At 40.6% G+C, this 17,204-nt stretch overlaps 1 protein-coding gene across 1 annotated transcript in view; it reads left to right on the top strand.

The window, feature by feature from the left end:
* Positions 1-16,221, top strand: part of nrg3a (neuregulin 3a) — a 363,361-nt gene extending 347,140 nt beyond the window's left edge. The window contains exons 7-9 of the mRNA XM_004553543.5: positions 1,293-1,408; positions 3,677-3,862; positions 12,339-16,221. Of these exons, the coding sequence (XP_004553600.2) occupies positions 1,293-1,408; positions 3,677-3,862; positions 12,339-12,990 (954 nt within the window). The 3' untranslated portion in view covers positions 12,991-16,221. The remainder of the gene's footprint in view (positions 1-1,292; positions 1,409-3,676; positions 3,863-12,338) is intronic.
* Positions 16,222-17,204: the final 983 nt, after the last annotated feature.

The following is a 17,204-nucleotide window of genomic DNA, read 5'->3' as shown; positions in this document are numbered from 1 at the left end:
AAATAATGCCAATGTTCTTCCACATACATTATGTTGGCTTCTAAAACTAGATGTCAGGTTTACATGGAGGAATAGTTTATAACAATTTAAATTTCTAACACCCCTGAATCATAAACATACTACATACCGATTCTTTTTTGGCCTCCTCTGATTTATCTGAACTGTCACACTATTTTCAAAGAGAAAAAAATGTGTAAAACTCAGTCTAGGCTGATACCTGATGTGTGGCTCCTGAAAGCTTCGCTCTACACATCTGATGGAGATGACAACAGATTATCAGTTATTTACTGTCTTATTGCAAAAAGATTGCATGTGTGTGACAACTTGACCTATTTCAATCAAGAACTGATAGTAGACACACTCGATCTTATTGCCGTTCTGTTGCTGCCTCAGCACAGCTGGTTTGAACACAGCAGCTGACTGCAAGTGGTTTCAGACCTGATCGCGCTTCCCAAAGCAGGGAGATCACATGGTAGCAATAATTTCGGTCATGCCTCAGTATTCGACTACTCTTTAAACTAGTGTGACTGTACCCTAGGTTATAAATGCACAGAAGATAAACTAGTGATTAAATAAAAAATAAAGTTATTAGAATTTCTGCCTTTTACCTATAATATTCACTTAAAGTCAATTCAGGCTTTTTATAATGTGAAGTAAAGGCCTCAAAATACTACGATCTCCTATGATCCCTGCACATGCTGCAGGGGTATATAAACATGTTGGGAGGGAGGAGAGGTGAGTGGAGAAGAAGTGCTCAGTGTATGACATGAAATCCTGCAGGAGTCCACAGCAGCATAACTAAGGGATAACCCCGAGACCCTGAATCATCTTAGTTATGCATACAATCACAATGCAGCAATCCATCTTGCCTTATTTTTTTTTATCTTTTTTGCCTTGTTGCAACATAAAATATTCAGAAATCAAGGGTATCTGTGACACAGTTCATTGTTGCTTGAAGAGCTGTGGCACAACCAGATGCCTTTGTGCTCTTGAATTCATCAAGATAGCAGCAACCTCCCTCTGTTCTCCACACAGCACAATACACCTCAGTCAGGAAAGAACTGTGTTGTGAAAGGTGGGAGAAGACGGAAACAGCATAAATTGACTCTTTCACGATCAGCCCCCACAATCGAGGCAGAAGACACTCCTCGTCTAAAAAAATCTAAATATATTATGATTAGAAAGGAGCAGATTCAGTCTGAGCAAACTTTAACATCATATGTTAAAATGCATGTGAAGGATTCGTCCTAATATGTTGCATTTATTTTGCTTTTTCTCTTCTGTTTCCCCAGTGCTGCAAACGGCCATCCCAGTCTCGCCAGGGAAACGTCTGCGAGTCCAGCTTTTCACACTGCAGCATCACGACTGCGCCACCCAGAAGCTCCAGAGGCACAGTAAAACATCACAGGTATGACATTTAATTGCACATGCAGAGACATCCAGGCTTTATGTTGTACTCCCCCTCTGTTCACTGCAGGAAACGGTAATAATGCAGAATATAGCAACAATGGGCAACTTCAATGTCCTTTCCTGTAATCAGCATAGACTCAGTGAAGAGAGAAATTGAATTATCCACATTACAGTGCAGACAAAGCTAATTGCTGATTTATAGAAGAATGATAGTAATTATAATTATAGCTATAAACACATTAATAAGCATATCCATAACAGTCATGAACACAGAGGAGATGAGACAGAGATAAAATCAGAAGAACACAAGCCAGCGCAGACGTGTATATCCCAGTCGGTCTTTCCTCACAGCGTTCAGCGGTGTGTCAGCGCTGCCTGGGATTTTGGCATGTTCGTCAGCAGGAATATACTCAAACATGCACACAGGAGTGTCTGCTTCTGAGAGTTCACATTCAAATCCTTGCCAAAGCTGTTTTTTTCTGTTACAGTACACACGAGCAAACACATTCACAGCACTTTGCAGGGAGCTCCTGCAGATTGAGTTTATACATTAGACCATTTGCCGGTATTTTGATTTCACAGTTCAAGGGAATTTCGGTAAACGAAGCACTGATTTAATAGCAGATTTCATGTCAGCATGTGTGTGAAAAAGACTTTCAATTTATCATTAAATCTAAACTCAACCCCTTTTAAACACTGACCCAGTTGGAAATCGTCAAACATCATGTGTAATGCTTTTATTTTTGGCCTTCTCTTCACTATGGCAGTTCAGTTAAAGGCATCCGCCTGTCAGTGCACACATGGATTTCTACCTGTTACTGCTAAGCAACTCCAGGAGCAGCTGGGGGTTAATCTCCTTTCTTCAAGTGGATTCAAGCAGTAGTTGAGATGAGATTTTCCCAGACAAACCAGAAATAGGATCAGACAACCTTCCAACCACAAAGTCCACCTGTCTAACCTTTTGGCTAAACTCCTGCAAGACTTTCCTCCCTCCTTTTTCTCTATATGTGGTTGTTCTCTGTGAAGAAAAACATTACTTGGTTCCTCTTACCACAAATGATTTTATTAGAAACCAATCAGGGTTTGTTTTTTGCAACCTCATCAGCTCAGGGAGAGAGTTAGAGGCTATTGTCGGGATCCCAGAGTGTTCTGGGACACCACAGTCTAAAATAGCTGGGAAAAAAACAGCCCAAGACTAATTCAGTGTTGCAGGATTTATCTCACATAAAAGCCTTTATAGAAAACTCTGCCAGCACTATTAAAAGTCTGACTGTAAGCTTCCAGTTGTTACAGCCAAGAAGCCCATTTTTAGAGGAAAATCTAGCCTTTAAAACTGCAGCGTTTTATGAATGAAAGCTTGAAATGGTGTTTGGACAAAAAAAAGAAAAAACTTTAAAGCTAAACTCAAAATACAAGAGCAGCATGAAGAGGGAATTTGCTTCTTGAGTAAAGCAAGTTTCTTCAAAGGTGTTTTTTTTCCTCTTTTTTCTTCTGATGAAACTCCGAGCACATATCCTTTTTCTGCTACATGACCTTCTGTAGTAATCATTTTGGAGACCCTGGAACTTCAGCACAGGGAGCTTTTTTTTATCAATTTTTAATTCTCACTTTTCACACTTTCATCACACAACTATAAAGATCGGCGCTTTGGTAGTGATCAACAGTGAATATTTAAAGGTTCAGCCAGCAAATGGGGGTGGAGCCACATGACATAATCAGCATATACATGAAGTTAAAGATGAGGAATGTGCTCAGAAAGACTGTTAGAAGCAAGAGAACGTGTCCTGGCTTTTTCACTTATGAGGTGAACAAGAGAGAGCAAGAAACATAGAAAGGTGTTTCTGGGCCAGAAGAGCAAGAGCTTGCTGCAAAGCAATACTGTACATGGATGTTCTGCTAGGACCAATGGATGAACTCGCTGCTAGTAAGCTGAAGTAGGCAAGTTTTAAGTTAAACTTTTCCCAAGTTCAAGACAAGTACTTAAAGCAATGGCAAATGAGAGTTGACTGACATATGAGCAGCTAGTAAATAAATAAACTCTAGGGTTACCAATTTAGCAACTAGAGCTGGAAATGAGCATTAGCAACACGCCAGCTGAAAGAAGCAAATTTAAAATGAGCCATGATCAAAACAGAGCTGTAAGAATCAATGTGCACTGCTAGCATAACATTACAGAGTAACATGCCAGCACACGTAACTGCAAAAATCTAATTAAACAGCACAAATACTCTTTTTAAATTAATTTAACTTCTTTTATCTTCCTCAGAAGCAGTTCCCTGTCTCACAGCCCTGACCAGAGAATGCGGGCAGCCCATTGGTCAGCTTCTCGCCGGACTCCACCCATACCCAAAGGAAGATTAAACCCAATTGGAGTTTCCAAGTATTCTGGCCCCACCTACCAGCACCTTCAGGAAGTGGATTCATCTGAGAAGGAAGCAGAAGCACAAAGAGGGTAAGAATTTACTGAAGGTAGATACCTGCAAATGAAAAATGTTAATCCACATAAAAGAATAAATATATATATAGACACTACCAGTCAAACGTTTGAACACACCTTCACATTTAATGGTTTTTCTTTAATTTTATTACTAAAAGTTGGAGGTACATACTGAAGACATCAAATATATGCAAGATATATGGAGTTATGTAGCAAAGAAAAAAATGATAACTCCATATATGTTTTATAATTTATATTCTTCAAAGTAGCACTGGCCAGCTTTGGCCTTCTCTCAGTGAGCTTCATGATGATGTCACCTGAAATCGTTTCACATCACAGGTGTGCCTTGTCAGGGTTCATTTGTGGAAATTATTGCCTTCTAAATGGGGTTGGGACCAGCAGTTGTGTTGTCACAAGTCAGGTTGGTACACAGCTGACAGCCCTATTTGACAACTGTTATGGCAAGAGCCAATCAGCTAAGTAAAGAGAAACGACAGCAGTCCATCATTACTATAAGAACTGAACTAAACTACAGTAAATTCCCCAAGTGCAGTCACAAAAACCATCAAGCGCTATGACAAAACTGGCTCACACGAGGACGCCCCAGGAAAGGAAGACCAAGAGTCACCTCTGCTGCTGAAGATAAATTAATCCGAGTCACCAGCGTCAGAAATTACAGATAATGCCAAACAGAGATCCAGACACATCTCTACATCAACTGTTCAGAGGAAACTGCACAAATACAGCTTTATGGTCAGATAGCTGCAGGAAACCACTACTAAGGAAAAGCAACAAACAGAAGAGATTAGTCTGGGCCAAGAAACAGAAAGAATGGACATTAAACCAGTGGAAATCTGTGCTTTGGTCTGATGAGTCCAAATTTGAGATCTCTGATTCCACCCGCCATGTCTTTTCGCAGTGCAGAAAAGGTGAAGGGATAGTCTCTGCATGCATGGTTCTTACCGTGAAGCATGGAGGGGGAGGTGTGATCTTGTGGGGATGCTTTGCTGGTGACACTCTTGGGGATTTATTCAAAACTTGAAGACGCACTGAACCAGCATGGCTACCACAGCATCCTGCAGCAACATGCCATCCCATCCTGCTTAGTTGGACCATCGTTTATTCTTCAACAGGACAATGAAGGAGAGTGATGGAGTACTACACCAGAAGGCCTGGCCTGCACAGTCACCTGACCTAAACCCAGTGGAGATGGTTTGGGATGAGCAGAGTGAAGGCAAAAGGGCCAAGTGCTCAGCATCTCTGGAAAATCCTTGAAGCTCATCGAGAGAATGCCAAGAGTGTGCAAAGCAGTAATCAAAGCAAAGCGTGGCTTTTTTGAAGAATCTAAAATATAAAAGATGTTTTGAGTTAAACTGTGTTTAGTTTTCTCCAGACGATGCACAGTGCATTATGGCCAGACATTTCCACTTTAGTCCCATCTTTCCAAAGGACATTGTTCCACGAGTCTTGCGGTTAGTTCAGACACACATGTGCTGCTGTGTTCTTTAGAGAGAGGTTTCTCCTGTCAGCCCTTTAAAACAAGCATGTTCACTTGTCTTCTAATTGTACCGTCATGAACTGAGGCCTGTAGAGTATGACAGGTTTTAGGTGTAAGGATTGCTTCAAGATCGAGGATGGCTGGAGATTTTATTGACACCTCATTCTTGGGTTTGTTTGGAGGTTTTTTTTTAGATTTCTTTCATTCTGTATCTTCCAAATGCTGAGTCATTTCAATAAAAAAATCATTAACTGAAAAATGCAGCCGTGCTACAGACAGACAGTTTTCAAGAGCGAATATTTCAAAGTCAATTCTGTTTTTATATTTTTAAAAGCCAGCATTTTCTTTCTTTTTTGTACTTTTCTCCCCTTCATCCATTTTGTTTCCACTCTGCTGAGAAAAGATAAAAACGAGATCACATTATGTCGTGGTCTGCAGCAATGTGGCACAAGTTCAAGGGAAACATTTCACCTGGTCCGTGCTTTTAAGGACTAGATTCAGACTGGACATCTGCATCTTGTCGTACTCTGTCAGGTAAATCACAGATTTCAAATGTAACCCTCCTGTGTTACATGTCTCAGATGAAACTGTATGTGCTTAGCAGCCAGAGCGAATGATTAGCAGAAATTTATTCGGTGTGAAAGATGCTGTGCTCTGACCCATTTTTTTTGAGGGGGGAATCATGAGTCACTGCTTTACCCACCTGGACTGGCAAGCTTCACTTCAGGCATTCAGGTCCCAACAGTCCCAGCTCAGGATTAATCTCTGCATGACCTACATGCATACTAAAATAAAGAGGCAGAGGAGATGGACACAGCTGGACAAAAAGCTCTCACTCATATAACAGCGTATAAAAATCCAGTGATGTGCATTGGAGGTGAGCTCCCCCTGCTCCTGAAGCTTTATTTACACATCATTTGCATGAACATCGCTAAAGAGCGACTGTTGAGCTGCATAAGTGTGTCCTTAATCAAATGTCCCATTCAAATGGCTCTCGGGTCAACTCAAGTGTTTCCTGCAAATCCTAAAGTCCACCACCAGAAATGAAAATGTCAAACACAAATTTAACGGAATCAGTTACTTTTTTGTTAAATTAATGTAAATAATCATAGTTATTCTTATAGAATTCAGTTGTTTAATTGAAGGAATGCAGCAAACCCACCGTAATAACCACCAGAACTATTTCAGCTAGCTGTGGATTGATATACTGATGGCTAAAACAAGACAACTGAACCAGTTTGGTTAGGCTATGAAGTCTTCATTTTACAACCAGTTTTCCTTTATTGTGTTCAACATTTTCCGAACTTACAAGATGACTTTAAACAAATTGTACAGATCTGCTACATAACCAGAAACTTGTAACAGGATATTTTACAGAGAATTCAGCTTTATAAACAATATGCAAGGACCAAGATTTATAGTCCAGGTCTTAATAACCGAACACGTTTGAAGAGACTGTTGATGCATGCTAGAGAGCCATTGCATTTGCTGAAGTGCAATCTTAAACCATTTTTATTACCGTTTTTTAAAATTATCTACATTCTTCAACAACAACAGATAACACAGTAAGAGCTCTCAGCCTGGATATGGCTGTACTGGAATCCCCTTTAAAATTAACCATTACGTGCTCAGTCAGCAGATTAATCAGTGGCGTCCTAGATTTAAAGTGAAGTAACTGTCTGGTCAGAACAAAAGTGCCCACATGAGCTCAAGTGTTCTCTGATCACAAACCAATCAGCTCATATGTTAGCTCACGGCTTCTGTGGTAGCTCTGGTAAGCCTGGTAAGGACTCTCTGATTGGGCCAAATAATTCCTCTTTTTAGCCCAAGCAGTCTGTGAGAAACAAACCCTGGCAAACCAGACTTGGATTGGTCCAAATTTCATCAGCTTCAAGTTTATCTTGGTTATCAAAGGGCTCCCACTGGTTGTGATGTGCATTCTGCTGGATCTACGTTTAAGCTTAAATTGAGTAAAGCATTCGTTTAGGCGGGCCAACATCAGAGTATGGGGCATAATATTTGAATGGGGAAGGAGGACCAGAAGAGGATGCTAGGGGATAAGGTGAGATAGAGCCAGAGGAGCTGAAAGAAGAAGAATCCGAGTGCATTTGCTGCACATATAGAAGATGCTGTAGCTCTCCCTTTCATATATATGTTAGTGTGTACAATAGTACTGGCAGGTTAAAGACAAAGCCCACATAATGTCTGAATCCACTGATACCGGCCAATCTACATTTGCCATTTATGTGTCTCCTGCATGCTCTTTGCAGGCAGTTCATCACCTAAATCACACAAAGTACTTACTGTAGTGTCATGAGCAGTGTTGGTCAAGTTACTTGAAAAAAGTAATCAGTAACTAATTACTGATTACTTCCCCCCCAAAAGTAATCCCATTACTTTACTGATTATTTTCAAAAGTAATCGGTTACTTAGTTACTGAGTTACTTTTTAAAAACACGATTTACAACCTGAAGAGGTGATAAAGCGATAGATCTTTCAGCCCAATTCTACTTTTTCTGCATAATCCATCATACAAAATGTAATCAAATGGAAAAGTCTCTTTTTTTAACTTGTTTTATTAGTTTTAATCTTTTAACTTTATGCATCAAGCAAAAATTACATTATGTGCAACATTCTCTGACTGGAAGAAATTAGTTTAACATTTAAACCTATTTTCTGCACATTCCAGCACATAAATAAAATATTTTTTTGTTTTTACACTCAGTCTTTCAAATAGATGCAAGTAAAACACAGCAGAAAATAAATAAAGTCAAAGACTAGTGGTCCTTTTGCTCTATTTTCACCTGTAAAGCAGGAGTGGGGCAGGCGGAGGTTTACCCTGGTGCAGGTGAGCCGCAGCGGTCAGTGGAAGAGTCCGCGAGTTTCTCTGTGAGTTTCCCATTACGTGGTAGCGCACTCCTGCACTCGATATATTATCCATTGTTGATCTGCACACAGCTCTTGTCACGAACGTCACACTCGTTTACGTCACTGTCGTGAGACATTCTCGCAAAAAAATCACGGTTTGAGTAACGCAGTAATGCAGCGTTCCTACAGGAAAGAAACGGTAATCTAATTACCGTTTTTGCAATAGTAATCCCTTACTTTACTCGTTACTTGAAAAAAGTAATCGGATTACAGGAACTGCCCATCTCTGGTCATGAGGAAAGGATAACTGGGGAAATATCCTGGGTTGATTTTTTCGAAGTAGTCCAATGTTCATGTGCAGAAAAACAAACTAAGAGCTTACGTACCCTTTGGTGCTCAAACTTGGCTCAAATCCTTCTGCCCTTGTCCAGAGAATATCCGTGCGCTCCACTGCACTGCATTCCAACTCCTTGTCATGGAAACGCACACTCATGCATGCTTTCACAGATGCTGCATGAAAATCCCACATAGTTCGGGTACGAACACGTGAGCAGGTTGTGCAAAATATACAGGAGGTCATGCTTACTCGCTTACTCAGTCTCACACTTAGTACTCACATGCTCAAACGCATGTATTCAGACTGAGTCACTGACCTGCACGCACTCGCTCACCTACTCGCTTACTCGCCACCTAATGTAAGATTTCACATAAGAGCAGGTGGACCGACAGACAGCAGCATCGCTCTCCCATAATACGGTTGTCTGGGTTGCCATGGAGACATTTGGCCATTGCTGCATAGAGTCTGAGTGAGATAGAGAGGCATAAGCTTCGGGATACAAGTAGTTTGTTTTTTTTAAATGCAGTAACCTTTAAGAAAACGGCAGCAAAGAAGTAAAAAGTCATGAAAGAGAAGACAACGTGACAGTTTGGAAATGTTTTAAAGAAAGGCTGCTCGTTTCTTTTCACACCTCTCTGGGAAACCTAGTGTTATCTCAACAAAATGGATGACGGAGAGAAGTTGCATGAATTTATTTGTTTTCTTTTTCTGTGGGACATGCTGGATTTCCCCTCCTCTCGATTTGTCGTATATGCACAACCTTCAATTAGAGAAAACACTGCTTTTTTAAGTCTTGATGAGTAGGCGTGCACACCTACCTGCAAATAAAATGCACGCATGCTCCTTCTTTGTACGTTTCTCAGTGTTGTAAGATGACTGCGTCGTTTAACAAAAGGGATCGTATTCTGAATTTATCAACAGAAACAAGGGATATATTAAGAAATGATCTGTAGGGCAATAGATTAATGAAAATGACTGTTAACACTTGTACATGTAATGAGCTCCCATTAAAGATAAAAGGCTGGTCACTTATCTCACCTCACTTGCACACAATCTCTCTGTAATTCCCCCGTAGCTGCTGCCGCTTCGCTCCGGGGTCTATATTTGAACTGTGCTTCATAGACTTTTGCAATCTGATTGTGTTTCAGCCCATCAAAAGAGAGATTTGTCTGTGAATGTTATCTTGGGAATTAGCACCCTCGCATCATCCTCTCTTATCGCTTGCAGGATCCTCTCTGTGGGCCCACTAAACCTCCGCTGTCATTTTCGGAGAGGTTTTCATGTCTCGGAAAAACACTGCGGAGATAAAACAAGGATGCGATTTCCTTTGAGTCTGAAAAGGCACCTTCTCCACCCACCGCTATTTTTGCACACTTTGATGGAGAGCAGAAGCGTGTGTGATGAGGGTATCATAAGGAAGAGGGACCCCAAGTTTAATCTGAACATGGCAATAAAGGCTTGGCTTGGCAAAGGATTATGAATTATTACACAAAGATAATGAAGCTCTGCTCTTGATTACAGCTGAATTTAAACACTGATAATGCTGAGGGGAATGGTCAGTCCTGGAAAGAGGACGAAAGCGTTTATGTTCAAGAAAGACAGAATAACAAGACCCAAGTGCCTATACTGTTGCACAAAAAATCTGACTTCTCCACACTTTTATTCATTTTCCATACAGACGCTCGCCATAATTGACACAAAGAAAGTAGAGGCTAAAGTTACAATGGAGATAAAAGTGTGGAATAACAGTAGTGGTTTAATAAGCAGTTATTGCCTTTATTGAGCTGATACAGGCAGGTTAGTGCCCGCTTTCTGCATAAGCGAGATTTTTATGTCTATATAAAGAAGACAAACAAATCCTCTGATTGCAAAAAGATTGCGTACAAGTCTGTGAGAAAATGACCCTACTTCTTACTCGATTTGTGGTGTCAGTAAATATTTTGCTAACATGTTTATGCTCTCAGTTATTACACCCAAGTATTAGCTTTTACAGCAGGATGTTTTGCCTTGTAATGTATGGAGTTATTTACCAACTATAGCAGGTATGTGCATTAGCATATGGACAGGGTGACAGCCAAAGTGTCAAACTTACACCTTCAAAGACGTCCAACATTCTCTGGTGCTTAGATCCATCTTTTTGCACCTTATTGCTGACTAAATATTAGTTAGGTTTCATTTTTTCACCATGTAACTGTAAGCTAGCAATCGGTTTCTACTTCAAAGTTCATGATTTCCACCCAGTGCCAGCATTTACAAACATATAAGGGTGTAAGTCATGTTTGTGGACTGATCTCTGTGAGTTCTGTGCCAGAGCTTCAGTTAGCAATCACAGGTGAATCACAAATCACAATTATCACAAATAATCATGATTTTATTTTAATATCTTCAATCATAAGCCTTTCCTAACTATTACCAAGAGTTGTATCAGCCCAATATCAACTTTGTCTTTGCAGCAACCAAATTTTGGGGCACTCCAAACGACAGTGGTATCTCCGTCTTCCTTTCCCTCTCTTCCAAAAACGTCTCACGCATCTATAACCTTGCATCGAACCTGCTTCACATGAATATGAAAATGCAATGAGCCTTTTATATGTCTGTGTATTAGCAAATGTTCATCAGTATTGCTGTTGGAGCAGTGCAACAGGATAAGTGACAGCAGTGCATCTTTGCATCAAGCCAGACTTGAAAATGACACAAATACTGATGGTTTCGGTCTCTTTTGGCAGTCAGCTTTCACACCCCAAAGTTAAAACTGTTCTGTATTCTCACTGTGAGGAAGGTAAAAGCAGTGGCTCCTGTTACGTTGCTGTCTCACCGCACCTTTTACTTTGAATGCTCTGACAACAAATAAATAAATAACACTCCAGACAGCAGTGTTTTTTACTCCGTGAGCCGATCTCTGCCTGTAACCTGGTTTCTTGTGTTCATGTAAATGCCGCCACTGATTGTGAAAGAGTAGCGGGCACACAATGAAAGGTATAATTTGGCTAGGCTGAGCACGAGGACAAACAAGCTAAGGCTAATGGGAACAGACAGACTAAATCAGTAGAGCACAGAAATGGAAATGGACTGAAATACTGATTTACCCAGCAGTGCCATTTGAACATACAGTACTATACACGGGATGTTGACAGGTAAAGCAGCACAAGTCAGATTTGTGAAAACATTCAAATCTGAGGGGTGAGGAAGGAGAAGCAGGCACTGAGTATTATGGTGCTGATTTAAAAACGTGAGTGCTGTTTTGCACTTTATGTGCACAAAAGCTTTTCAAAGTGAACGATCTTGACCGAAAACCACTTTCTGCTTTTTTTAAGGAGGAAAAATTAGCACACATGATGTGACTGCCTCAGTTGTCCTTGAGAAAAGCTCGCCACCTTAAACACACACTCTCCGACACAAACACAGTCATTAAAATCAATAATTAAAAAATGAACTCTCTGTTACCTCCTTACTTATGTAAAGGAGTTGAGGGTTTTTTTGAGTGCGTGTGTGCAGACTTGGATATAAAGAGATGAAAGAAAAATGTCAGACTCATCTTCTTCCCCCTCCGCATCCGTGGTTAGCCTGTGAGATGGCAGAGGGCGGAGAGCTGCGCCTGTGTGTATTCTGTCAGGGCTTCAACGTGGGAGTTTGAAAAAGCGATTGAGTTGAAAACACACCCGAGACACGATGACTTCTCCAAGTGAAGTGTGGAAGTTTTTATCCAGCTGAATAACCTTCACTCCTTTCCTTTTCCTTTTTTGTCTCTGTCTTGTTTGTCTTCATTCCCCATTTTCCTTCTTCTCTAGTGTCCAAGTGCAGGGAGAGAACCAGTGTGATGACACCTTCCTACATATGCAAGCTCCTGCGATGCAGGCATTGTCGCCATCGCCTTGGAGCGGCTGCGTGGAGGTACGCGCACATCTGTGTCCTCCATCTGAACCCAATCCCACCACTCGCAGCCTGAGAAGGCCGGGACGCCGTCAAAGCCACTCCCCACCTCCCCCGTTCCGCTCCTGCTCTATTCCCATCATTCCATCTGTGCAGTGTCACCATGACAATGAGGTGTCTTGCATGCAAACCACCCCAGCGACCACAACGATGTCAGTCACCTGTGGGGCCATGCCTTGCAAGGAGGAGAAGAATGAAAAGGCAGCGCACGCCCCGTTGTTTTCATCTTCCTGCTCGTCTGCCATTGGACGGCAGCAGGATGAGGTGGCCCTGCTGCTCGAAGAGGCACAGGAGCAACTCAGGGCGTTGGCGCTGGCTCACAGGAAGCAGGAGGGGGGCGGAGTCTTCACCGGCACCTCAACGGTTGCGCTGGTGGAAGCCAGAGAAACTGTTTGCTTCCTGAACGTTAACGGAGGAAGTGCCGGGGCGCTGAGCTGTAACGGACCCACGCAGACCCAGCTACTCAGCCCCAGCCTATCACACAGAGACCTGGGCCAAACCGGCCAATGAGAGGGCACGATTTAGGACATTCACTTACTGTTTTACACTGTTTGACAGACTCTGGTGTTCTGCATCTGTGGGATGAGAATGAAAATGCTGAATTAAAAAACAAAAAAGGAAAATGTAATATCATGGATAATCCGAAATGTGCTGATGATATGCATACTGTATGTACACGAGCATACAAACACTTCTCGAGTGGCCGCCTTTACACCGACTGACAGTATGGAAAAAGAAAAAAAAAATATTCACATGCATTTATTTACCAAACAAGAGAAACACTTCTACTTAGACAAAAAGAAACCAAATAGTCTGTCAGATCCATGGTGTTTTTAATTGTAAAAAGAATATATAAATATATATATATAAATATATATGGATATAAATATATGGAATTCAAAAGTGACCAAGTAAAGTTGAAGAACACAGGAATGATGTAACTATTTTTGTTTGTTTTTTTCGTTCTCTTGGTTTTGTATTCTCACATTTTGGTTCTGGCTCGATGAAGAACTCCATTAATGTCCCGCCGCACGTCCGCGAGTCGTGAATCGGATTCTGCGAGCCTGCGCGGAATCAAAAACGACCAACGAGAAAAAGGAGCCACCACACCAATTTCACCCCCCTTTGCCTTTTCAAAAACTGTTACCCAGCCAAGAATTACAACGCAGCCGTCTGTGGTAATCAAAAACACTTTGAGGATTTACGACGCAAAACAAAAACTCCCCAGCTTTGTGTGTGCGCGTGTGTGTGTCTGTGCTGGGAAGCCACGAGGGACGAGACAAGGAAAAACTAGGGTTTCATTTGGAGCCACTCGGATTTGGGAGGGCAGATTGTGGAGATACTGACTCCAGTTTGGCCAGTGTTGGAAACCAGTCTAGATTATTTTTGTTTTTATTACAAATTATATTTTCACACTCATATGCACACACGCTCGCCTGTGAATTATTATTTGGTTGCTTGAACGAATGAACAGAAGGACTGAGAAGGACAGTGGGCTACGGGGCTCTACGGGAGTGGATGTTTGTTTTGTTTTCCATTTTTTTGGTTATTAATGAACAATGCTGCTTTCTGGGGCTGATGGGAGGGACAACCACATGGTTTTGGTATTGAAACAAGAAATAAATGTCTCTATGTTGTATCCTATGAATTGGAAGCTTTTGAATCTCTGTATGAAGTTACAGCCAAATGTCTCTGGTGTCACAAAGTATAAAAACAATGGTTGCAATTCTGGTAAAGACTTTTCCAAAATAACTGTTGTTTTGATTGATTGCTTGAAAGACAGCAACCTGCCCGTAGATGCATGCTGGATAACATCACTCTGAGGGTTTACACTGGCAGTGTTACTTTTGACCTTTTCACAACTTCACCAGCTTGAAGACATCTGGGATCAGCATTCATGAAGCACTTTATTTTGTGGAGCTCCTGGTTTTCTGTGCACTGAATACCAAAATGTTTTAAAATGCAGTGCCGTTTCCTGGCTGTAGATGGACAGCTACAGCCATTTTTATAAATTAAGCCAACAACCCTCAGAAAAATGTTCACCACTGTGGGAAAGCACAGGAATTTGTTTTTCAGGCGGAGAAAAGCGCCATGTGGATGGGAATGTGTCGGGATTCATTCAAATTCGTGTGACACAACTGCAAACTTATATAAAACCTACCAAAATGAAATAGAATCGAAAATTTAATATCAAACCCATTTTAAATAAAGTATATCAGACTCAGGAATAAATGCAACTTAATTATTAAAGTGAACTAAATCTTGAACTTTGCACAGAAGAAGTAAGATACACATCTTCTTCTTCAACGTGGCTTTAAAGCCATCAGAATCTCTAAAACAAGGAAATGATGACCTGCTTTTAGAGTTTTGCTAGTCTAACTGTAGTACATATGAACCAACCATGACCTGTAATCTATTACTTTGTGTTTCCAGACACAGATTCTCATGTGTATGAATCACACTGACATATTTCCCACATTCTAAAAAGGGGGGGGGGGGGGAATCCACATTTGGTGGTTTTGTTGTTGGTGGAAATAATTTTGCAGTTTGCAGCAGAGACTCCAGTTTAACAGTTCAAGTCACACACTTCAAAGATTTTCACACATCGTTTGTGTTTCTTTTTTATTGTGTTATTAATTCAAACTGCATTAGGGAGTAAGATGTAGCTGTTTTAAAACTACTGGGTTAGGTCTACTTAAAACTACAATAACTCCAATTCTTTTCAAGCACTGTTTTTTGGTTGCCATGGTGATGCATCCCTGCTTTGTCTATGTGCTCCCAACATAAAACTTACTTCTGTTTATAACTATTCTAAAAATACATTTACTTATAAAGTCGCTTTTTTGCATAACAGTCAGCACAGCACCTTTTCATGACTGTTTCACAGGCTGCTTTGAGCCTGAGCTCGGACAACACGCATGAAAACACTCAACATGAAAACCCTTAACAATGTTAACGACAACCAAACATGCAGTATTTTTTGTTAGCCTCGTGTCTCTCCACGACACTTTCCCGTACACATGACCAGCGCTCCTGAGAGGTCTGATTCATTAGACTAAATTCAAAGAAATTTGAACTCTTTCAGCGTGCACTTTTCAAATTTCTCACAATGGGGATCCTTTTCCATTTTTTCTTTTAATAAATGCCTGAATGGCATGGCTAAATCTAATTCACACATAGAAAAAAATTGTCTATATCCAGCTTGCTTTAATTCTTTGTTCCTTTTGTTTATTTGAAGGCTTATGTTCCAACTAAACCCTCAAAAAGGTTCTTTTCTATTTTTCTCTGAAGTTTTGGCTGTTTGACACAAATGTCCAACTATAATTTCTTTACCCATAGAAAGTGCTAATGGCTTGGAATGTGGAGGCAGAAAAAAAACGTGGATTTCTTCATTTGTCTGATTGCTAGCTTCACTGTGAGCTGTTATCAGGTTAAAGTCTGACAGCACTGTGTAAATTTGAGTTCTTATCGGAGCCATGCAACTGGACTCTGCATCAAATACCAGTTTTTACAACATTTATGAAATGTTTCAAAATTTAAAAAAAAAAACGGCAAAGCTTTGGAGGTTCAAAGAGCAGTAAGTCATGGCCTGATGACAAACAGGCATTTCCATTTAACTGTAATTACTTTTGGCATGCAGGTACTTCAGCACAATGTACATCTGAGCATAAGCAATTATACAACAGAAGAGAGGGAAAAACTAATTTAATGGAGAAGTCTCTGCTCCTCTCTGAACATCTTTAAATGGTTTTCCTAGCAACTGAAGGTCGCTTGCTGCATAACTTCACATTGTGCTAGTCATGAGAAGCAGCAAAGTAATAGAAATGAGGGCGTTTATTTGATTAGAAAAACTTGATTGACTTTCTTTTTATTACTCAAAAATTTAGAGAGTTTATCACCTCTCTTCATTAGAGTCAAAATGCATTTAAAGTTTAATTAGGTGTATGCAAAGACTACATTTAACCATGTGCTGTAAAGAATTCATATTTCTCTTTATTTTTCTTTGGCAACAATGCCTTGTTCACCATATGCCATCAAAATCTTTAACTCCAAAATCTTAAACGTTTCACAGCTAAGGTTCAAGGTTCTGTATTCGTCACATGCAAAGTATAACACACAGTGAAATGTAACCTGACATGCTCCTCAACGAAGATGGTGTGGGGGGGGGGGAACATTATATATAATATATGCAATATATACTATATATACACACACATGCTATGGCAAGGAAGAGCCAGGACAACAGCTCGGGGGGAGATATTGTCATGTAGTAGGATCCACTGTGGATCCTATAACAGAGAGACAGAACTGTACAAGGTGCACTCTCACAATATGAGACGAGCACCACCGAGGCTGGAGATAGAGCACGTGGAGTCCAGGAATTGAAGAATTGTTGTTTCTGTGTCAGTCACACATGCATGTCTTCAAACAGTGATGCCAGAGTACATGGGGAGATGGTGGTGATATGGACCTCTTATTTACGAGGTTTATGATCAAGCTTGCAAGCATTAGCTGATCATTTCAGTACTGCATGTCCTAAGGCACATGAATCACTAATACCCAAGGCTCGCAGAATCAGACTTTGTAAGAGCAATTACTCATAGCACTGCTTTTATATACAGTATAACTACATTTGTTTTTAATGAATCCATAAAATCATTTATGATTCAAAGTCTGAGTTTAAGCAGATGATTTATTGGAATACAATTCCTCTTCATGCTACA

The sequence above is a fragment of the Maylandia zebra genome, linkage group LG13 (assembly GCF_041146795.1).
Source record: "Maylandia zebra isolate NMK-2024a linkage group LG13, Mzebra_GT3a, whole genome shotgun sequence".
In the NCBI taxonomy this organism is placed as follows: Eukaryota; Metazoa; Chordata; class Actinopteri; order Cichliformes; family Cichlidae; genus Maylandia; species Maylandia zebra.
The sequence above is the reverse complement of the archived record's forward strand: the minus strand, read 5'-3'. Positions and strand labels throughout refer to the sequence as shown.